Below are 23,722 nucleotides of genomic sequence, written 5' to 3' on the forward strand. Positions count from 1 at the left end.
TGAGAATTGCTTGTAAGGATTTAGTAGAAGTAGAAATGAAACTAAAAGAGATTCAGAAGAGATCCAGTTTGGTTTCACTAATAGGCCTTTTTGTCACCTGCATCCCACTGCTGGTTGAGTGATATTAAATATGTATCACAGGGCTGCCTAAGGGCCAGAAGTCGAGCAGCAGTTTGTTTATGTCAGAAATTCATTCAGCTATGAATTCCAGAAGCTTAAACAGCTATGAGATTAACCTCATAAATCCTTGTTCTCATGTTTGCTGTCACGTGATCACAAGATGGCTGCCACACTTCCAGGCCTTGGGTCTGTATTCCAGTCAAGAAGAAGTAGGAAGGGCTGAGCAGAGGCCAGAAATCTTTGTTCTGGCCAATGGTTAATGCAAGTATGGGAGTTCACCCTATATGCTACTGGCCAGAACTGTCTGCAAGGGAGAATGAGGAATAAGGCATTAAGTTTAATTAGCTTAGGGTAAGATGAGGACAGATTGGTGGTCGGGATGAGCAAAGAATCAAGTAAGATAATAGTTTGGCAGGATCTGTTTCCTTAAACTATGTACCTGAACCCTTGCTCAGTTACTACCGTGATTTTCAGGGCTTGTCTGATGGTTCAGTGGCCTTCGGTGAGTCTTTGTGGCAGAGGCTGGTTTTGCTTTAGTTGCTCTGGGAGTCCTCACTAGGTACTACACAAAACCAGCAGTGCTAGAAGTGACCAGGCTGGATCTTCTAGGAAGCTGGGAATGGGAAGGGCCAGTTAAAACCTCCCTCTTAGATAAATATGAATCCGGGTGCTTTCCTCCATTAACATTCATTGTGTGTCATCACAGCTGGTGGATGGTAGTTTCCTTTTTTTCTTAATTACCAAAATAGTGTTTGCTACCTAGAATAAAATAATAAACGTCGAAAGTATATATAAAGAAAACATAATGCAAGTCTTTCCTTACTGCCTCCAACTCTCCAGAGTTAACAGTTTGGCATTTATCCTTCCAGACCTTTCCAGGTGGAAATGCTATATGGACCCGCACAACTGTCCTCATTGTTTTCAGCCTCTGTCTGTCCTGACTGGCTGGTTTCTCTCCTGCCTACGTAAAATTTATCGTTCATTTAGGGGAAAACATTTTGCATCTTTACCCGTGATGTTCTCTCTTCATCACCTGTGTATTGTCGGTCTTCCCTGCCAGTTTGTATGCATTTATGTTACTGGTGCTGACTGCCCCTGGTGTTCTGTAGGATGGCCGTGTTACCGTGCATTACGCGTTGCTAGAGTCACCTAGAGAAGGCATCTTGCCTGACAGGTGTGTGATTCTTCTCACTGAAAGATCCTACCATCTTCTTCTTCTTTAGAACCTGAAGGCAGCGGACACTGACCCCACCGCTCCTCCTTATGACTCTCTGCTGGTGTTTGACTATGAAGGGAGTGGCTCCGAAGCTGCTAGTCTGAGCTCCTTGAACTCCTCAGAGTCAGACCAGGACCAGGACTATGACTACCTGAACGAATGGGGCAATCGCTTCAAGAAGCTGGCGGACATGTACGGCGGCGGCGAGGACGACTAGGGGACTTGAGGCAAATGGGGAAGGAGAAGGGTCCTTAAGCCATTGGTGGAAAATGCAGGGGGAAGAATGGTTTTCCAGCGCCCTTCACTTGAGATGAGTTTCCGGGGAAGAGAGACTGCTCGGTGATGCAGTTAGATTAGTTAGGATTACCACTTTAGAGATCTAATCTGTGTGTATTAGAATGATTTTAACCTCTTACTTGAAGCTTTTTTTCTTTCATCATTCTTTAAATGGTGATGCTGCCCATAGACCCCCCCCACATGTTTAATATTTCAAAAGAATAGCTTCAGTCTCCAGAAGATTGTGTTAGCAACTTACAGATTTTCGTCTCATTTTTTTAGAGTAAGGGAAGACTCACCTGCCCTATTTTGTGTGTATGTGTATGTACATATGTGTAATTATTTTTAATCTGTGTTCTTTTTTTCTCCTATCAGTGCACTGGTGTCCCCTGTTGTAATACCCACTCTTATTCCTCCTGAACTTCTGTTGCCCCAGACAAGAGTTCTCTTTTGGAGAAATTGTTGGGCCCTTTCAGGGTAGGAGACTTGGTCTTAGTCTGGCCATAGTGTGACTGAGTATCATGGACTCCTAAGACCTTTAATGGATCTCCTTTTTAATTTCTTAAGTACATAACTTGAAATTGGTGTCCATCCACTTACTTGTTCTGCATAAGTATGTTTGTTATGTGTATGTCCTTATGGAGGTACTTTGGTTCTCAACAGGGAGCACTGAGCAGAAAAGGTGATGAGTTTTCAGGTACCACTCAACTTCTCATGTTCATTTATCACTCAAAAGAGTGATCTGTTTTGACATTTAAGATAGTGCCCAAGTGCCGCAGCCGAAGGCAGAAGGAGGTTTGTCACAGCTGAGGGCAGCACGAGAAACGGGCTTGGAGGTGGCAGGAGAGATGTGTCACTGATCCTGGCAATTTAGCAAACGGAGACTGTGAATGATTGAGGTGGCTCTGCCTCTGTTCTGAAAATTCTGAAGAATGGAAGAACGTCAGCATGCGTGTCCTGTCAGGGTCCTCATGCCAGAGTTTGTACCTGAAACCCAGAATCCCCAAGTGCCTGCTTTTGTTGATGTCTACAGAAAATGGTTCATCTGGACACATCTGCCGCAAATTCCAAGCGTGTGTAGAAAACCAAGAATATTTAGGAAATCCGATTTTTCCCCCTGAGGAACAGAAAGAAAATGTGCCCTGAAGGGTGTTAGCATGGGGAGGATAGGGAGGACTTTGATTTGGATCTTCTTCTAACTGAAATGCAAACTTCAAGAAACTTGACAACCACGGAGAACAATTTTATCTGAATTTCTTTACTGTCTGTCAGCTGTTTTTCAAAGGAAAAAAAAAAATCATCCTTGCAATCACTTGGAATTCTCTTGATTTTTCAGCAGTTTAAACTCCAGTGTAGACCTGTGTAGAGAATGCTACTACAGTTTTGAGTGTATATGTGTGTGGGTATGGATAATTTTTGTATTTTCTTTTGGGGTGGAAAAGGAAAACAACTTAGGCTGAGGAAATTCTTCAATATTCATTTTTATAAATTTTATTAAAGAATTTTGTTAAACCATTGTCAAACACTTGTTTTATTTCATTACACCACAGTTCCAGGCAAGACTAGGGGTCATTGAATCCCCTGAAAACGTGGAGGAGTCTTCATGTTGAAACGACTCCTTCAGAGCTCGGTGTCATTCTATTGTGGGCAGAGGGGGGGAACTGCATTCCGAATGTCACTTTATTTGAAGACTATCTATCCATGTGGTATGTGGAGAAACATTTAAAATTCTCTTGTCAATGGAAAAACTGGGAACAGAGCTGAGGGAGCTCCGCGGAGCTTCAGACAACATTCGGTTGATCAGCAAAGTTTGTATAATCCAATGTCCACCAGCAGGGAAGACTCTGGCCCCCTCCCCCAGAGACATGGGGCAATTTCTGTAGCTACTTTGATGGTGGTGACTGAGGAGGTGCTACTGGCATCAAGTCAAGGCCAGAGTCGCTACCTGATAACCTGGCAGCACATGGGTAGCCACGTACAGCAGAGACCAGCAGGGTCAAAATGTCAGTGGTGCTTCTGTTGAAAAACCCTGTTGTCTGACTTTCCCTTGTGGGAGGGGTAGAATTGTGTGTGTGTGTGTGTGTGTGTGTGTGTGTACACTTTCTTTTTTTTACGTGGTGGTGAATTGTATAGATCTTCCTCAACTTGGATGTGGCTCAACCTGCCAATAAACCATTGTAAGTTGAGAATATGTCAAAAATGCATATAATAAGCCTAATCCACCAGACATGATAGCTGAGCGTAACCAACTTTCAGTGTGCTCAGAACACTTACTTTACTCCAGTTGAGTAAAATCGTTTCGCACAAAACCTACTTTTCTTTCAAGATTTTTTTATTTATCGGATAGAGAGATCACAAGTAGGCAGAGAGGCAGGCAGAGAGAGAGGGAAAAGCAGGCTCCCCACTGAGCAGAGAGCCCGATGCGGGGCTCAATCCCAGGACCCTGGGATCATGACTTGAGCCCGAAGACAGAGGCTTTAACCCACTGAGCCACCCAGGTGCCCCAAAACCCATTTTATTTTACCACATGTGTTGAATAACTAGTGTGATTTATTGAATATGGACAGTGAGAAACTGAATGGTTTTAAGTGTGTTGGTTGTGTACTTTTCCTGATCACAGGACCAACAGGCTGTGGCTGCTAACTGCCCAGCATCACTAGAGAGCCAACCATATCTCAGGAGCCCAGGAAACCCAGGAAAACATCAAAATTTGAAGTATAGTTTCTACAGAATATGTTACTTTCAAGGATACAGTTCAGTGATACTAAGTACATTCAAAATGTATGACCATCACCTCTGTTCCCAGGACCTCTGCATCAACCCAAACAAATGCTATAACTGGGCAATAACTCCCTGTTACTCCCCTCCGAGCCCCCACGCCTTCTGTTCTGCTTACTGTCGTCATGAATTTGACTCTGCTCGGTGTTTCATGTAAGAGGTGTCATGTGATCCGTGCACTTTTAAAAGTGGCTTGTTTCACCCGGCCTTAAGGTTCCCAGGGCCACCTGTATTACAGCACCGGTCAGGACTGCATATTTCATTATGCGTAAGTATGCCTCCTGTTACGGACCTACGCATCTTGGGTGGTTTCTACCTTGTGGCTGTTGTGAATGCTGCTGCAGTGAACACTAGCATATGAAAGCTGTTTTCGATTCTGGCTATCTGCTAGGTTATATTGGAAATTCTATGTATAGTTTGAGAAGCTGCCAATGTATAGACATAGATTCAGTCCAGGAGTGAAAATTTAAAATCCATAAAAGACTTTTTTATTTTAGGGGCACCTGAGTGGCTCAGTGGGTTAAAGCCTCTGCTTTCAGCTCAGGTCATGATCCCAGGGTCCTGGGATTGAGCCCTGCATCGGGCTCTCTGCTCGGCAGGGAGCCTGCTTCCCTTCCTCTCTCTTTGCCTACTTATGATCTCTCTGTGTCAAATAAATAAAATCTTTACAAAATTTTAAAAAAAGACTTTTTATTTTAAATGGGGCAAAAAAAATTTTTTTTAAAGATTTTTATTTGAGAGAGAGCAAGCGTGAGCAGGGAGAGGGCCAGAGGAAGAAGAAGCAGACTCCCCGCTGAGCAGGGACCCTGATGTGATGGTGGGCTTGATCCCAGAACCCTGGGATCATGACCTGAGCCAAAGACAGATGCTTAACTGACTGAGCTACCCAGATGCCCCAGAAATTGGGCAAATTTTAATACAGATCTTGGAGTAGATGATATTCCTGAATAAATACAAGTTTTCTTGGGGACATAGTTTACTAGGAGAACCTCATTTGAAGATAAATGATGATGAATTTAGAGATAAAGTTGTGACATCTGGAAATGAATGGTTCAACAAAGAAGTATGTCAGGAGTGGTAGTACAAAGGCAAGTGTGATGAAATGAGCATGACGACTGAATCAGCTGAAGGGCATTAAATCAGGTGAAGGGTATGCAAGTGTTCATGTACTAGCCTTTCAGTATTTTTTTTCAGGTTTGAAGTATTTCAGAATTGAAAGTTGGAGAGAAATAAGGAAGCCAGTAATAAACCCTTGCATAGATAGTCAAATGATACTCTACAAGGGTGCTAAGACAACTTAGTGATTTGGCAAGTTTATGCATTATGCTATGTTCACCACAAGTGTAGCTGCCTTCTGTCCTGTTCTATTGCTATTTCGGTATCACCACTTTCCTCATGCTCTGCTAAAGGACAGTGTTTTTTGTTTTTTCAAAGATTTTATTTATTTGTTTCATAGCACAAGCCAGCAGAGCTGGCAGGCAGAGGGAGAAGAGAAGCAGAGAGCTGGATGGCAGGCTCTATTCCAGAACCCTGGGATCATGCCCTGAGCCGAAGGCAGATGCTTAACCAGCTGAGCCTCCCGGGCCCCCCAGGACAGCGTTTTCAACAAACAGTGCTGGAAACATTGGTTGTCCACATGCAAAAGAATGAAATTAGATGTATTGTTATACCATATATAAGAAACAAACTCAAAATGGATCAAAGACCCAAAATGTACAGGTTAAACCTACAAAACCCTCAGGAAAATAGACATCATGATGCTGGGTTTGGCATTATGTTGTACTTTTCTTATAATTAAAAACATGAGTGGTGCCTGAGTGGCTCAGCAGTTAAGTATCTCCCGCTCAGGTCATGATCCCAGTGTCTTGGATTGAACCCTACGTTGGGTTCCCTGCTCTGTGGGAAGCCTGCTTCTCCTTCTCCCCCTGCTTGCATTCTCTCTTCCTGTCTCTGCCAAATAAATAAAATCCTAAAAAAGGGAAAAACAAAATACGATGAGATCAAATAAAATGGTTCTATAGAAAACAATGTTTACAAAGTACCTACTACATGCAGAGGGTACACCAGTGACTCGTGAGAGACAACAGAGAATGTGATTTGAGCCTGTTTTCCTCTTGCTGGTTCTGGCGAGGTCTGACGATGTCTGACAAGATCTGACGCCGTCACATTATGCCGAGGTCTGACGAACTCTGTCTAAGGAGGTAGTCTTTGGAGAAGACACATTCCCCCGGGAGCTTGAGTTCGAATCCTGATTCTGACCTTTCCACCTATGGGCTTAGGTAAGCTACTTGATCTCTCTCTATCTCCATTTCCGTATCTCCACAGCGAGAACTGGACCTACTTCATGGGGTGATTGTGGGCTCTGAGTTGGTACGCATAAAGCATTCAGAAGAGGGCCTGGCGCATGGCAGTGTTCTCTTAAATGTGAGCTCGTTTTTATTATTGAATAAGGGGCACAGCGAGGGAGTGGAGTGGAGAGAACCACTTAAGCAAACGCAGGGTATTAGGAGAGTAAAGGCCAAGTGTTCTGTTTTGGGCTGGATTTAGTGGGTTGGACAGAACCACTGAAGTGTGATTAGGACAACTATGTGACCCAAAGTGGCATTCTGTGAAGGTGCGTCCGTTTGCAGGACTGAGGAGTTGGCCTTGGCGGGTGGTGGGGGGTGAGGGGGTGGGGGGATGGGTACCTTGAGACAATAGAAAGCCTCTGGCTGTTGAAATAAGAACAAAGGGATCCAGAATAGAGCACTGTAAAGAGGATTTTTTTCTGGACTCCCCTTATCTGCCTAAAAGCAGAGTGTCCTGAACAAATTCATCAGCCGTCAGTTCCCTCCCAGGGAGTTTCATAAGCAGGGAGGTTTGAGTCCTCCTACCGGAGATGAGACATTGGCACCCCAGGAAAAGAAATCACCTGAACAGGGGCACCTGGGTGGCTCAGTGGGTTGAGGGTCTGACTCAATTTTGGCTCAAGTCATGATCTCAGGGTCCTGAGATTGAGCCCTGTGTTGCCCCCCACCTCTGCTCAGCATGGAGTCTACTTCAGATATCCTTGAGCGCTCTCTCTCCCCCACTGTCCCACTCCCCTGCTCTTGTGTGTGAGGTCTCTTTCAAAAACAACCACCTAAACAGATGTTGCCACAAAAATCCTATCTCCCATCTCATTCATCTTTTCTTATAATCATTTGTTTGCCCCCCACACACCCTTTCTCTAGTAATATGGAGTATAAACCCCATATTTATTTATTTATTTATTTATTTATTTATTTAACAGAGAGAGAGAGGGATCACAGTAGACACAGAGGCAGGCAGAGAGAGAGGGAAGCAGGCTCCCTGCTGAGCAGAGAGCCGGATGCGGGACTCGACCCCAGGACCCTGAGATCATGACCTGAGCCGAAGGCAGCGGCTTAACCCACTGAGCCACCCAGGTGCCCTAAACCCCATATTCTGACTGTCCTTTGGAGTTACATTTTTCTGTGAGCTCCCTTGGATGTGAATAAAAACCTGTCTTTTCTTTCACTAATCTGTCTTTTGTCAGTTTAATTCCCAGGCCTCCCTACTGAGAAGCCAAGAGGACAGAGGTAAGTTCTTCCTCTCCCATAAATATCTGATCAATACTTACGAGTGGTAATACAGAGAAAAAAATCATTCCTTTAAAATAGTTGAAAATTGTGGTGCCTGGCTGGCTCAGCCTGTAGGGCACGAGAATTTTGATCTTAGGGTTGTATGTACACCCACCCCATATTGGGTGTAGAGAGTACTTAAAATCTTTAATTTTTAAAAATGCCCTAAAAATAAAGTAAGTGAAAAATTAATGAGCTTCGGGACTCCTTCTTTGTGGAGCCGTGAGAATGATCACAGTGAGTCAAGTTTTGACAAGGGTAGGGTAGGAGTTTAGGGGTGAGTTAGAGAAAATGGGGTGCAGCCACTCCAATTCTTCCACGGCTTCAGAAGATAAGTACCCATATGAACTTTTAATTTGCTCTGGTCTTTACTGGGAATTATGTTTCTGTCAAACAGCCACTGATAACTGTTGAGTGCCATTAGACTTGTTGGTTCTCTGGGTTGAGGCAAGCAGATCCCAATCAGCTTGGGTAAGATGTTTAACTGCTGTCCCTCAAGTCCCTGATAATGGTCAACTTCATGTTGGTCAACTTCAAATGAATGGAATCCGCTTTCTGTGAATGCAGACCTCAGTATGTCTTGAACATTCCCGGATGGATGGTTCGTTGCCGGGAAGCAGCAGCCTCTCTCATAGAGCTCTTGTGCATGTTGGTTGTGGTGGATATTTAACAGCATATTGCGAGGGAGTTTCCCCACTATACTTGAGTGTTTTAACAAAGCTGCCCAGAGCAAACCAAGGAAGGGGCTGCCAGAACCCAGTTCTATAAACTAAAATCCTCGAAGTGTAAATACCGGATCCTAAGGATGTAGGGTAATTAAAAGCCAATTTTAATGATTTTTTAAAAGTCAGGCCAAGCTTGAGAATGCTTCCCTTTTTTCAGATGCAGAACCTATTTATAACCCTACAGGCTCCAGGCATGCCTCCAGCATCCTATTTTTAAGTGGTATTATGTGATATTAAGCGGCATCCATTTTTTTTGCTGGAAAAATTTTATAAGATTTTTATGACACTGCCTTTGAAATTAGGTGTATTATTTTGGGGTGTCTGAGCCTTTAGTGCCCAAGTGACAAAATCTGGTGCCATAATGCTTTGGGATAAAGGGTTCTCGGCTCGGGGGCCCTTCTTACCATGTTTTGTAAATCACACCAGTACCACCCTTAGACTTGGCTAGTAGGGTTCCCATCCTGGGTTGCCTGCTTTATAGGTCCCACCTGAGCTCCTCCATGATGAGTATCTTTATGAACACGCCAGGAATATGCCAGTCCTAGGGTAATTGCCTACCCCAAATCCTCACCTTTCTCCCAGACCTCACTCCCAACTTCTGGGACTTGAGAATTTCCTCTTCAGCCATCTCTAACCTGCTATCATTGCTGTGTGAACCTCTTCAGTTGGTGTGCCCTCTGAGAGGTACCTATGCCTGCTGTGTGTGTACCCCTAACCCTGGCGGGGGGCAAGTGGTAGTTTCTTAGGGGTGTGTACACATCTAGGCGGTGGTGTCCATTTGTGTGAATTCAGGATGGAGACACTAGTGAGGAGAAAACAGGGTCGGGCCAGAGGTGGGGGGCTGGCTTCCCCCCTAGTGCCACATCTATTATGGAACTCTGAGGCCAAGTCTGACAAGTCTCAATTCCAACCTGGTACATTTTTCCAAAGGAGAATAGGGCAGCCCTCTCTGATCTCCTCCCTCTTTGGGAGCTTTGTGTTACCGTTCAATAAACTTTGCTTTGCTGCCCACCAAAAAACCAAAAACAAAGTAGGAGAACAGGAGATGTTTTATTTTAGTCGTTAGTTTGATTTGTACTTTGAAATACTTAGGCATATGATATGAAGGCTTCCACTTGTATTTCTACCCTAATGCCCACAAATCTTAGGGGTAGGTCTTTCCTACACAATGCTTTATACCCACTTCACTAAATGTTTAGTATCTTGAAATGACCTTAAAGTTTTTGGTTTTGAGCTTTTGGTTTGTTGTTTTTTTTTTTTTTTCCAGTGGCCCTTATGAGGGAGAACTTAAATTTTTTATTACCTAAAATGAACTTGATTACACACATAACTGAAGAAAAATTGACAGTCTAGGGTGCGATATCCAACAACAATGAAAAGATTGATGTGATAATTTCAGGGGTCATCTATTTGCCCTTCAAAAATGTTTTTCTGGGGTGCGTGGGTGGCTCAGTGGGTTAAAGCCTCTGCCTTCGGCTCGGGTCGTGATCCCGGGGTCCTGGGATCAAGCCCCACATCGGGCTCTCTGCTCAGCGAGGAGCCTGCTTCCTCCTCTCTCTCTGCCTGCCTCTCCACCTACTTGTGATATCTCTCTGTCAAATAAGTAAATAAAATCTTAAAAAAATGTTTTTCCGGGCGCATGGGTGGCTCAGTGGGTTAAGCCGCTGCCTTCGGCTCGGGTCATGATCTCAGGGTCCTGGGATCGAGTCCCGCATCGGGCTCTCTGCTCAGCAGGGAGCCTGCTTCCCTCTCTCTCTCTCTCTCTCTCTCTGCCTGCCTCTCCATCTACTTGTGATTTCTCTCTGTCAAAGAAATAAATAAAATCTGTAAAAAAAAAAAATGTTTTTCCAATTAAAAAATATTTTGACAGGATTTTATTTGAAGAGATGGAGAGTAAAATACAGGCACAATTTTTAAAGCATCCCCCTCCATGACAGACAATGCTAAATACCTCAGAACAGTATCACTTTAACTCCCTAGGATAGCTTTGTAAAAAGAGTCCTGTATCTGCTCACTTTAGAGAGGAAGAAATGGTTGATGGATTTGGCCTGGAGCCGGAAGTCCTGGGAGTGCCAGGAGGGGGTCTGAGAAAGGAGTTTAAAGGACCAGCTTCGTTCTCCAGTGATAGGGGCTGGCAGTAGAGCCCATCCTAATTCCTAAGACTTCCAGCAGCTAAATGTTGAAGGGCAGTCATCAGTAGTGAACTCAGCCTAGCTCAGGGGATCTCAAGGAGAGGCAGGACTGCCCACCTGGGAGAACTTCCGGAAAGTGGTTTGAGAATGATTGAGAGATTATTGACCTTTAGTGAAGGGAGAGGCAGGCACACACTGAGGTCTTACCCTCAGAAGTACTCTGCTAGATTTGTAGCATGACTTTCAGACTACATGAGTTCAGACTGTTCAGGGGCTCCTGTGTGGCTAAGTCAGGTAAGCATCTTGCTCTGGTCTTGATCTCAGAGTGGTGGGTTCAAGCCCCATGTAGTGACCTCAAGTTTGTAGGGTTGGCCCAGTGTGGGATTCCAGTCTCAGATGGGATGCTGCTTGAGATTCTCTTCCTCTCCCTCTGCCCCTCCACAGCTTTCTCTCTCTAAAATGAGTAAGTCTGGGAAAAAAAAAAAGTCCCACCAGTAATCACATAGGTGAAAACCTGTCTCTGATGGTCTGACTCTCAAATGAATGCATTCTGCATTCATTCTGCATTAACATTCTGAAGAGGGCGGTGGGGGGCATGATTTTAATATACACAGAATTTCCCAAGAATGTAAAAAGAACAAAGATTTAAATTTTATTGGGAACTGTAATTGGCCCATTTCAAATATTATATCACTAGTAGCAATACTTGTAGCTATTCAAAATGGACGCGTTTGTGTGTAGCACTTCTTTAATTTTTTTAAAGTAGACTCCACACCCAAAGTGGGGCTTGAACTCAGGACCCTGAAATTAAGAATCACATGCTCTACCAACTGAGCCAGCTAGGCACCCCCAGTACTTGTTTTTAAATATCACTCATAAAGAAATTCAACAATATTTTTATTTATTTGTCAGAGAGAGAGAGAGAGAGAGCAACAGAGAGCGCACAGGCAGAGTGGCAGGCAGAGGCGGAGAGAGAAGCAGGCTCCCTGTGGAGAAAGGAGACCTATGCAGTACTCTATCCCAACACCGTGGGAAAATGACCTGAGCCGAAGGCAGCGGCTTTACCAACTCAGCCACCCAGGCGTTCCTAGAAATTCAACAATATTTAGTTGAATATTGTTTTATGTATCCAAACTTCATTATAATAGGCACAGCATCTGTTTACTTCACTATGTCTTTTGGTGCTTGGGTACCCGATTATTTTCATACTGATAGGTATTATTTCATGATCAGCTACTGTCCTCTCCGTTCTTCATTTGGTGTTTAATCATATTGAATTTCTGAAATTGTGCGTGTAGGCAGGTTGCGTTAGCTGTTTTTTTCCCCCCAGCGGAGTAAAAAGGGGCCTGAGAAACTATTTGTAAAAGGCCCATCCTACAGCATCGGCCCCGCCCTAAGGCCCCACCCCTTGCAGCGGGCCCCGCCCCTCGCGCCTCCGCCACATTCAATATGGCGGCCATTGCGGTCGGCTCAGGCGCTTGAGCAGGTCGCCAGTGGCGCGTTCCACTCCAGTCATGGCGGCCCCCGGACAGGCACCGGGCGGCGAGGCTCTGGGTACCTGCGGTCTGGAGAGCATTCTGGAAGCGCTGAAGCTGCTGCTGAGCCCGGGAGGTGAGAGGACGGATCTCGGCGCGGGGCTGCACTCTCAGGGCCGCCAGTCTTCCCGGGCTGCCCTGACTTCCATAGTGTGCGCCCCTCGGGCCCTCCCTGGAACCCCCAGCTCTGAGGCCGCCCGGCCCCGCTCCCGGGGACTTCGGGCATTGTCCGGCCAGCCTCATTTTACTTGAGGAAGCCCAAGATCAAAAAGGGGATGGGATCCGCAGAATACTGATGGTAACCGACGTCTCTTGAGCGCTTATCTTGTGCCAGGCACTCACTATTAAGCGCCCTGGGTACATGGTTCCATTCAGTCCTTACTGTCAGCCTCTGAGGTAGGGACTGCGGCAAGAGTTTAGAAAAGGTTAGACTCTTGTGACGCGGAACGGGAGGTTCATCCTCTTGAATGCGCAGGGTTTAATGTGGATGCAGATTTATACAGAATGCCGAGGCGTACAAAAAAGGAAGCAGTGGTGTTTGAGCTGGGTTTGGGGAGAGTATTTAGGGATATAGTCTGTAGGAGGGACTTAGAGTCACTTCTATCTTGACAAGACCTCCAGGGTTAGAATCTGAAGGGACCTTAGCAGTGGTTCAACCTGGCACTGTCTTTTTACACCTGAGGACACTTAAGACTCACTGAAGATACTAAGTAACCCGCCTCAGATCATGTGGTCAAATTAGGGGCAGAACACAGACCCAGAATTGAGGTCTGTTGAATTCCATTCTCAGATCAAAGGCAGGTAGATTATTCGGTATGGAGCCTCTGCTGTTCTCCGAAGCTTTGAGAAAGGACACAACTGTGTGTGTGCAGGAAGGGGTTTCTAGGGTGAGCAGGGTAAGGTACATGAAAGGCCATGAGGTGACTGTTAAAAGTCTCAGATTTTGCGATAACCGCCCCCCCCCCCGCCATCAAATGCACAAATTCCCACAAACATTGTACCATACCTGGGAGAAGTGAAAAGAGGTCATTCATAATAGTAACTGAGAGCCTACTAAGTGTCAGACCCAATAGTATGCTGTTTACATGTATATTATTTAATCCTCATGACAGTCCCATGAGATAGGTATTACTTGTATTTTCTTTAACAGCTGTAGAACCAAGGCTCAGGTACATTTCCAGGTTGGTACAGTGTCAGTCTAGTAAGTGGTAGAGTCCGGATTTTTTTTTTTTTAAGATTTTATTTATTTGAGAGAGCGTACACAGAGGGAGAAGTATGTTCCCTGCTGAGCAGGGAGCGGGACTGGGGGCTTGATTCCAGGACCCTGGGATCTGCTGAAGGCAGATGCCCAACTGACTGAGCCACTCAGGTGCCTGAGCCAGGATATTTTTTATTTTTATTTTTCAAGTAGGCTCTATGCCCAGTGTGGGACTTGAACTCAAGACCCCAAGATCAAAAGTGGCATGCTCTATCCACTTAGTCAAATGGCTATAGCTAGGATGGTTTTTTAATTTTTTAAATTTATTTTTTTTTTAATTTTTTTTTTTAAGATTTTATTTATTTATTTGACAGAGAACACAAGTAGCAGAGAGGCAGGCAGAGAGAGAGAGAAGCAGGCTCTGCACTGAGCAGAGAGCCCGATGCGGGGCTCGATCCCAGGGTCCTGGGATCATGACCTGGGCCGAAGGCAGAGGCTTCAACCCGCTGAGCCACCCAGGCGCCCCTTTAATTTATTTTAAATAAATACCAGTACCAGTATAAGTACCAGTATAGTTAATATACAGTGTTACATTAGTTTCAGGTGTACAGTGTAGTGATTCAGCCGTTCTATACAACACCTGCGAATCATCACCCCAACTATACTCCTTAATCCCCATCACCTGTATCACCCATTCTTCCATCCACCTCCCCCCTGGTAACCATCAGTTTTCCTTTATAGCTAAGAGTCTGTTTCTTGTTTGTCTGTCCGTCTGTCTCTCTTTGCTTGTTTTTGCTAGTTTCTTTCTTAAATTCCACATAGGAGTGAAATCATATGGTATTTGTCTTTCTCTGACTTACTTTGCTTAGCATTATTTATACTCTCTAGCTCCATCCATATTGTTGAGCATGGCAAGATTTCATTCTTTTTCATGGCTGAGTGAAACACACACATCCCCCACATCTTTACCCATTCATCTATTGATGGATAACATTTGGGCTGCTCCCATAATTGGGCTATTGTAAATAATGCTGCAGTAAGCATAGGGGTTCATATATCCTTTTGAATTAGTGTTTGAGTATTCTCTGGGTAAATACCCAGTAGTGTGATTACTGGATTGTAGGGTAGTTCTATTTTTAATTTTTAAAAAAATTTTACTTTTTAAAATTTTTAATATTTTGAGGAACCTTCATACTGTTTAGTTCTACATTGGCTGTACCAGTTTGCATTCCCACCAACAGTGCAAGAGGGTTGCTTTCTCTCTGCATCCTCGCCAATACTTTCTTACGTTTTTTTATTTTAGCTGTTGTGACAGGTATGAAGTGGTATCTCATTGTAGTTTTGATTTGCATTTCTCTGATGATGAGTGATGTTGAATATCTTTTCATGTGTCAGTCATCAGGATAGCTTTTTTTAAGTTTATTTAATTTTTTTAGTAATCTCTACACCAAACATGGGACTGAAACTCACATCCCCAAGATCGGGAGTGATTCTACACTTGCTCTTCAACAGAGCCAGCCAGGCACCCCCGGATGTCTTTTTTGGAGAAATGTTTGTTCATGGAGTCTGCCCATTTTAAATTGGGTTATTTGTTTTTTGGGTGTTGAGTTGTATAAGTTCTTTATATATTTTGGATACTTTTGTTTTTTTCATAGAGCCAGTATTTGAACTCAGATGCCTTCCACTATAGTATGATAACTATACTACTTTGCACTAATGAAGAAGTAAACTGCAAAATAAAGTCTAAACTTGTTAATTGAGAGGTCACTTGTCTAGCAACTCAATCTAGAAATGACTGACAACGAGGTTAAATGAGCAAAAAATCTGGAAGTAATCTGTCACAAAGCACATACATGCAAAGCACATTTTATTTTATTTTTTTTAAAGATTTTATTTATTTATTTGAGAGAGAAAAAGAGAGAGAGAGAATGAGAAGGGGGAGGGTCAGAGAAAGAAGCAGACTCCTTGCCAAACAAGGAGTCCAATGTGGGACTCTGTCCTGGGACTCCAGGATCATGACCTGAGCCAAAAGCAGTGGCTTAACCAACTGAGCCACCCAGGTGCTTGCAAAGCACATTTATAAAAGACCCTCTCTAAATCTTGAAGAATACGGGCCCAGCGTGCTTCCGCTGTACGACTCTGCTTAAATCTCGAAGAATATGTGGTGGAATAACATACATACTTGTACTCATTTAACATACAGGAATTCAAGCATTCCTTTTTGAAAAAGTTTACTGTGGTAAATGATAAGATGTTGCACATATAGTCTGTTATGTATTGTTTGCCTCTGCCTGCTGTTTCTTTTTATCATATCAGCTGCTGAAGGAATTGAAAACACTTCTGTGCATCATGAGTATTCAGATGTCTCTGATGGACTGAGGGTATTGAGAAGTCAGGATGAAAGTAGTGGCCAAAATTATATCCAGCTGGATTAAACTCTTTTTGATTTGCCTTTAAATTTGATGCCCTTTAGGGCTGGCACCTGGGTGGCTCAGTGGGTTATAGCCTCCTCTACCTTCGGCTCGGGTCATGATCCCAGGGTTGTGGGATCGAGCCCCACATCGGGCTCTCTGCTCAGCGGGGAGCCTCCTTCCTCCTCTCTCTCTCTGCCTGCCTCTCTGCCTACTTGTCTGTCAAACAAAATAAATTTGACTCCCTTTGAGGTAATACTTACTGGGAGTCTTCTGTATATAGTAGCCTGACCTTACTGCTACTGGAGAAACAAAATTACATAAAAATTTATGCTCCCAAGTATCTTGTCTGTTTGGGGAGATGGTACTATGCATATAGACCAAGAGAGATTAAACATGGCGGGATAATGCTAGTGGTGAAGGATGCTGCAGATAGCACCCGGATCGGGGAGTAGTTAGCAGGAGTGGAGCTGTGGAGGTCTGTAAGAGGAAGAGGAATTCAGTCTCGATGGGAATTAAACAGAAAGGAAGAAAGATGCCAGTGGTCTTTCACTTTTGAGCCATGAAATACTCTACATCAAGCATTTTCTCTTCCTCTGCCTTCCATTTCTATTCTCAGTCATGGGGCACATAATAGTTATCTCTACCTCTTTTGTTAGGAAATGTGTTAAGCAGAATTTGAAAGGGGGTTGTCAATTTTTTTTTTTAAGATTTATTATTTCCAGGGGTGGGGAGGGGCAGAGGGAGAACAAGGGAGAGAATCTCAGGTACACTCTGTGTAGAGCCCAACACAGGTATCAGTTCCATGACCCTGAGATCACGACCTGAGCCAAAATCAGGAGTCGGAAGCTTAACCGACTGAGCCACATAGGGGTTTGTCAATTTTAGTGAAGTTTTATTTGTAAGAAATGGAAACCATCTCAGCAATATTTTTCCTGACTATGAATTTTTTCTATACTAAATATATATTCAGTGAACTCTGTCATTAAATTTGAATTACATTGTCAGGAAGGAGCTGGAAATCTTGATAATTTGTAAATAATGAAGCTGTACCACACTTAATTTTGCATGCCATATTGCTTTGCACTTTGAACATAATAAAAAGTACTACACAAACTGTGGAGTCTGATTTTAAATGTCACACAGCATAGGCATTTAAATTGGTGATTGGGAGGAATAAATAACGTTGGTTGCCTAAGAGCGGCATTTCCCGAAGTATGATAGGGATGGTTTTAGGTGGTACATAGAAGCATTTTGAGGCTCTGTCGTGTAGTGTAGTGATCAAGAGCTAACTTACCAGGGAGAGTGGTATTGTTTTGATTTTTACAAATCTCTTTAGCATCTGGCTTATTAGAAGACAGCTGGATTTTCATATTCGCTTCACTGTTTAGTCTGTCACGATGGGTTGTTTTGATTGAAATAGATGAAGAAAATCTAAACTCTCATAGATATGTAGTTGGAAAAGGAAGAACTCAATGGCCTTTTCCAATAATTGTGTATATTTTCTCATAGTGTACTGAAACTGAACAAGAGGTAATTTCTTTTTTTACATTTTTTTTATTTTTTAAAGATTTTTTTTTTATTTGTCAGAGAGAGAGAAAGAGCGAGCACACAGGCAGAGTGGCAGGCAGAGTCAGAGGGAGAGGCAGGCTCCCTGCGGGGCAAGGAGCCTGATGTGGGACTCGATCCCAGGATGCTGGGATCATGACCTGAGCCGAAGGCAGCTGCTTAACCAACTGAGCCACCCAGGCGTCCCCAAGAGGTAATTTCTTAAAGGTTAGTTGGGATATGGAATCTGAACTGAATGAACTTTTCACAGTAGGTACACTCATGAGAGAATGAGACCGAAAAAGACAATAATGGCCAAGTATTAATATGAAAATAAATTTTAACTTGCAGAGTCCCTGAGGAGTCCATATACCCCATTTTGAAAACCACCTTAGGGGATGCCTTTGTTATTTTCAAGCAGATTTTAATTATTTATCACCAGCAGAGGGCAGAGAAGACTATGCTATGAAAGGGCTCTTGAAAAACAGCTAATAGCTTTTGTTTAAATCATTTTCTTTGTGTCCCATTTTGGGTTCAAAGATCTTACAAAGTTGCAGGAAATCACTTAGAGGTTGTTTGGTGGTCTTAATGGTTAGTGGTGACAAGTTAGGAGAACGCGTCTTTCCTTTTTAGGTAGTAGCTAAAGGAACCAGAGACTCATGCTACTGAATCAGAACACTTGCCCTGAATGGTTTTAGAGAAGTACTAAAAAATTCTTTTACTTCTGATTCTCATTATTCTTAACGAGTAGTGTTATGTTCCTTTTACTAATATAGAAGTAGTTGATATTCCTTATAGTAAAGTTTTTAAAAATATAGGGAAACTAGAAGAAGAAAAATAAAATGACCTTAATCTCCACTATCTGGAGGTTGCATTTTGGGAAATATTTTTCTTTCTGATAAACATAGAGAGACTACATACTGTTTTATAACCTTAAAATAACATAACTCTTTTAAGTACAGAAACTATATATATATATATATTCACTTCAGAAAAAAACTTCTAAATGTAGTTAAGTAAAAAAGAAAAATTACCCATAACCCTCCCACCCAAAGGTCATCACTTGATACTTTGAAGTATAACCTTTGAGAATCTTTTCTGTGTGTGTACATATGTATATACATGTGCATATTTAATTTTTTTTAAAGATTTTATTTATTTATTTGACAGAGATCAGAAGTAGGCAGAGAGGCAGGCAGAGAGAGAGGAAGGGAAGCAGGCTCCCTGCTGACCAGAGAGCCCGAAGCGGAGCTTGATCCCAGGACGCTGGGATCATGAACTGGGCCAAAGGCAGTGGCTTAACCCACTGAGCCACCCAGGCGCCCCATGTACATATTTTAATAACAGGTTCCTAGTGTTCCTTTATTGATCAGTTTTCAGAATGATAGTGTCTTAATCTTCAAAGGTAACCAATGAAGTAATTTCTTTGTTTTATTATGAGCTAATAGATTTTTTTGTATATATGATATGTTTCAAAAATTGTAGTCATTATTCTTGATGCTCATATTGCCGCATTTGTGGCTTGTAGGAGTGGCTCCTACAAACCACAAATGCGGCAATATGAGCATCAAGAATAATGACTACAATTTTTTTTTTAAAGATTTAAAAATCTTTTTTTTTTTTAAGATTTTATTTATTTATTTGACAGACAGAGATCACAAGTAGGCAGAGACACAGGCAGAGAGGAGGCAGAGAGGAGGAAGCAGGCCCCCTGCCGAGCAGAGAGCCCGATGTGGGGCTCGATCCCAGGACCCTGGGATCATGACCCGAGCCGAAGGCAGAGGCTTTAACCCACTGAGCCACACAGGCGCCCCAAAGATTTAAAAATCTTTAAAAATATATGGAAACTAGAAGAAGAAAAATAAAATGACCTTAATCTCCACTATCTGGAGGTTGCATTTTGGGAAATATTATTCTTTAAATCTTAAAGATTTTTTTTTTTAAAGATTTTATTTATTTATTTGACAGACAGAGATCACAGGTAGGCAGAGAAGCAGGCAGAGAGAGGAGAAAGCAGGCTCTCCGCTGAGCAGAGAGCCCAGTGCAGGGCTTGATCCGAGGACCCTGAGACCATGACCTGAGCCTGAAGGCAGAGGCTCAACCCACTGAGCCACCCAGGCGCCCCTCCAGGGCTCTTTGACATGGCCCTGGTAGTCTTTGATAGCCTTCTTGCTTTCAGGCATGACAAGATGTTCCAGACTCATCTTACACATTTCTTGCCCTATGCTTGAAAACAACTGTCTTTAAGGAGAATTGGTATTTATTTATTTATTAGAGAAAGAGAGAGCATGAGTGGGTGGGGATGGGAGGGCAGAGAGACTCTCAAGCAGTCTCCACACTCAGTGCAGAACCCAGTGCAGGCCTTGATCCTACAACCCTGAGATGAAATCAAGAGTCAGATGCTCAACCTGTTGAGCCACCTAGGTGCCCCGAAGGAGAAGTGGTATTAGAGACTACAGTCTACTACAGTATGGATACTAGGCCTGTTCATTGTCCCTGGTGTCCTTACTTACAGACTTTTTCAATTATTAAAGCTAGGAAATATATGGATTTTCAAAAAACAAAACATAAATCCACAGTTCTTATTGATACCCCAATTAAAATGAAATATGATGGAGTTTAAATTTTTCCCAACATTTTATGAAAATTTTCAAGCATATAGAAAAGTGGACAGAATTTTATAGTGACCCATATACCATGATCTAGATTCTTTCTTTCGGTTTTTAAAAATATTTTATTTATTTATTTGACAGAGAGAGATACAGTGGGAAAGGAAACACAAGCAGGGGCAGAGGGAGAGGGAGAAGCAGGCTCCGCACTGAGCAGGGAGCCTGATGTGGGGCTTGATCAGACACTTAACAACTGAGCCACTCAGGTGGTCCCGAACTAGAGTCTTTCTTCATTCCATATTTGTCCACCTAGCCATTCTTCTATATTTTATATTTTTATATTTATATTTCTTTTATCTGAAAATATGGGTTCCAATGAAGTTAATGTAGTTTACTTATTTCGTACATATACATACATATATAGGTATTTGCTTAACACATTCACACACATGCATATAATATTTTAAAATAAATCCTGCATCACCATCATCAACAAACCTACTTTTTTTTTTTTTAAAGATTTTATTTATTTATTTGACAGATCACATGTAGGCAGAGAGGCAGGCAGAGAGAGAGGAAGCAGGCTCCCTGCACAGAGCAGAGGCTGATGCCAGGCTCTATCCCAGGAACCTGAGATCGTGACCTGAGCTGAAGGCAGAGGCTTAACTCACTGAGCCATCCAGGCGCCCCATATATTTTTTTTTTTTTAAAGATTTTATTTATTTGACAGAGAGAGTGAGAGAGAACAAAGGCAGGGAAGCATTAGAGGGAGAAGCAGACTCCCTGCTAAGCAGGAAGCCTGATGTAGGACTCCATCCCAGGACCCTGGGATCACAACGTGAGTCAAAAGCAGATGCCTAACTTCTGAGCTGCCCAGGTGCCTCTACAATCCTACTAATTTTAGGGGATTTTTATTTTTTGTCCTCAGGATGTATAAAGCTCTTTTTTTTTTTTTTTTAAGATTTTATTTTTAAGTAATCTCTCTACCCAGTGTGGCGCCTTAAGTCAACAACCCTGAGATCAAGAGTCTGCACACTCTACCAGCTGAACCACCCAGGTGCCCCTGAAGTTTTGTATTTCAAGTGACTTGAAATAATTCTCTGCATTTATGCTGCTAACTTGGTATAGAGCAGGAGTCTGCATACATTTTCTGTAAAGGAGCAGATGGTAAATATTTTGGGCTTTGTGACCCATATAGGCTGTTACAATTACTCAATGCTGTTGCTGTGGCTTGAAAGCAGCCATAGGTAACATATAAATAAATGGGCATGACTACATTCCAATAAAACTTTATGGAAAAGGTGGTGCACCAGATTTGATCTACAGATTATACTTTGACAACTGTGGGCATAAAATATAGAGTTATTAGATCAATTTGTATGGATTTTTAGGAATTATTTTGAAAAACAATTTTTACTTAATTTTTTTTTAAAGATTTTATTTATTTATTTGACAGAGAGAGATCACAAGTAGGCAGAGAGGCAGGCAGAGAGAGAGAGAGGAAGCAGGCTCCCCGCTGAGCAGAGAGCCCGATGTGGGACTCGATCCCAGGACCCTGAGATCATGACCCAAGCCGAAGGCAGTGGCTTAACCCGCTGAGCCACCCAGGCGCCCTACTTAATTTTTTTTTAACTAAGAAAAACACATATAGTGTTTCAAAAGAAAAACTCTAAAACTGGATGAATTTGTCCCTAGCTCCTCCCCACAGTTCTCTTCTCTCTGTAGATAACTCATTTTACTTTTTAATTTGTTCTTTCACTCCTTTTGGATAATAAAAGCAAATAATGTATTTTATATTTGTTTCCTTTCTTAGACAAAAGGTGGCATGTGATAGACATTCTCTTGTACCTTTTTTTTTTTTAAGATTTTATTTATTTATTTGACAGAGAGAGAGATTACAAGTAGGCAGAGAGGCAGGCAGAGAGAGAGGGGGAAACAGGCTCCCTGCTGAGCAGAGAGCCTGATGCGGGGCTTGATCCCAGGACCCTGAGATCATGACCTGAGCCAAAGGCAGAGGCTCAACCCACTGAGTCACCCAGGTGTCCCTTATACCTTACTTTTAATATTTAATGTCTTAGAGATTGCCACATCATAGTTCACAGCAATTTTCCTCCTTTATAAGCATGCCGTTATCTGGATATACTATTGTTTATTCAGTCATGTCTCTTTTAATGGACATTTGGGTTGTCTCAGGTCTTCTGTTAATACAAGAAGCACTACAATGAATAGCCTGTGTATATGTAATTTCGCATTTTTGCCTGTGTATTTATCTATAGGATAGATTCCTAAAAAGTGGGATTGCTGGGCCCAATGTTAAATACGTATATATAATTTTGTTAGATATTGCCAAATTGCTCTCTTCAGGAATGTTACCATTTTCGTTTCTTCCAGAAATGTATGACAGTGCGTGATTTCCCAAAACCCTGCCACATAATGTGTTATAAAACTTTTGGATTTTAGCCAGTTGATAAATGGGAAGTGCTATTTCAGTATAGTTTTAATTTACTTTTCTGTTACGAACAAGGTTGATCATATTTTTATGTTTAGAAGTCATTTGCATTTCTTTTTCTATAAACTGTTCATATCTTTTGCTCATATAGTATTTCATACTCTGTTCACTTTATTTTTTTTTAAGATTTTATTTATTTGATAGAGGGCACAAGCAAGGGGAGCAGCAGGCAGAGGAAGAGGGAGAAGCAGACTCCTTGCTGAGCGGGGAGCCTCATATGGGGCTTGATCTCAGAACCCTGGGATCATGACCTGAACCGAAGGCAGACGCTTAACTGACTGAGCCACCCAGGCGCCATCTCTTTTCACTTTATTTATTTATTTGTTTATTTATGATTTTATTTATTTGTGTGTGAGAGAGAGAGTATACACAGGCAGGGGGAGCAGCAGGTAGAGGGAGAAGCAGGCTCCCTGCTGAGCGAGGAGCTCTATAAGCTACTCTATCCCACCACCCTGGGATCATGACCTGAGCTGAAGGCAGACTCTTAACCCATTGAGCCATCCAGTCATTCCACCCCTCTGTTCACTTTAGAATATACTTATTTAGAATATATTGAATGAGCATGTCTTTAAATAATATTCAGTGAAATTTTTTTTGCAGTAATCTCTGCACCCAGTTGGGGCTCGGACTCATGACCCCAGTATCAAGAGTCAGATGCTGTCTGGACTGAGCCAGCCAGGTGTCCCTTGAGATAACTTAATGGCTACAAATATTCCATTATTCATTTGTTCATCTACTACCTGTTTTGATCAACACTACTTTATCTGACTGGCTTTGTTCCAGGCAAGGAGAATACAACAATGAATGAAACAGAGCAATATTTCTGTCTGCAAGTAGCTTTTATTCTAGTTGGCAAAGAGACAATAAATAATAAACAAAATAAATACTACACTTACATGTAGTATGTTAGGTACAGGTAGATGGTTATTTACTCATCAGGTCTCCTGTTAGTGAATATATACTTCTCATTTTATGCTATTATAAGTAATGCTCTGCTGAGTACTCTTTTAGTTATCCCATTTTAATTCTTTCTAATGTGTTTCTT

The 23,722-nt window shown here is 42.5% G+C and overlaps 2 protein-coding genes across 3 annotated transcripts in view; both read left to right on the plus strand.

Annotated features, from left to right (window-relative positions):
• CDH1 (cadherin 1) overlaps positions 1-3,124 on the plus strand; it is an 84,117-nt gene extending 80,993 nt beyond the window's left edge. Inside the window, exon 16 of the mRNA XM_004744529.3 lies at positions 1,344-3,124. Coding sequence (XP_004744586.1) covers positions 1,344-1,553 — 210 coding nt within the window. The 3' untranslated portion in view covers positions 1,554-3,124. The remainder of the gene's footprint in view (positions 1-1,343) is intronic.
• Positions 3,125-12,304: 9,180 nt separating this feature from the next.
• TANGO6 (transport and golgi organization 6 homolog) overlaps positions 12,305-23,722 on the plus strand; it is a 191,304-nt gene continuing 179,886 nt past the window's right edge. For both annotated transcript variants that reach the window (XM_045076223.1, XM_045076224.1), the window contains exon 1: positions 12,305-12,478. In XM_045076223.1, the coding sequence (XP_044932158.1) occupies positions 12,382-12,478 (97 nt within the window). In that variant the 5' untranslated portion in view covers positions 12,305-12,381. The remainder of the gene's footprint in view (positions 12,479-23,722) is intronic.

Source organism: Mustela putorius, unplaced genomic scaffold, assembly GCF_011764305.1.
Source record: "Mustela putorius furo isolate JIRA1106 unplaced genomic scaffold, ASM1176430v1.1 tig00000174_pilon_pilon_pilon, whole genome shotgun sequence".
NCBI lineage: Eukaryota > Metazoa > Chordata > Mammalia > Carnivora > Mustelidae > Mustela > Mustela putorius.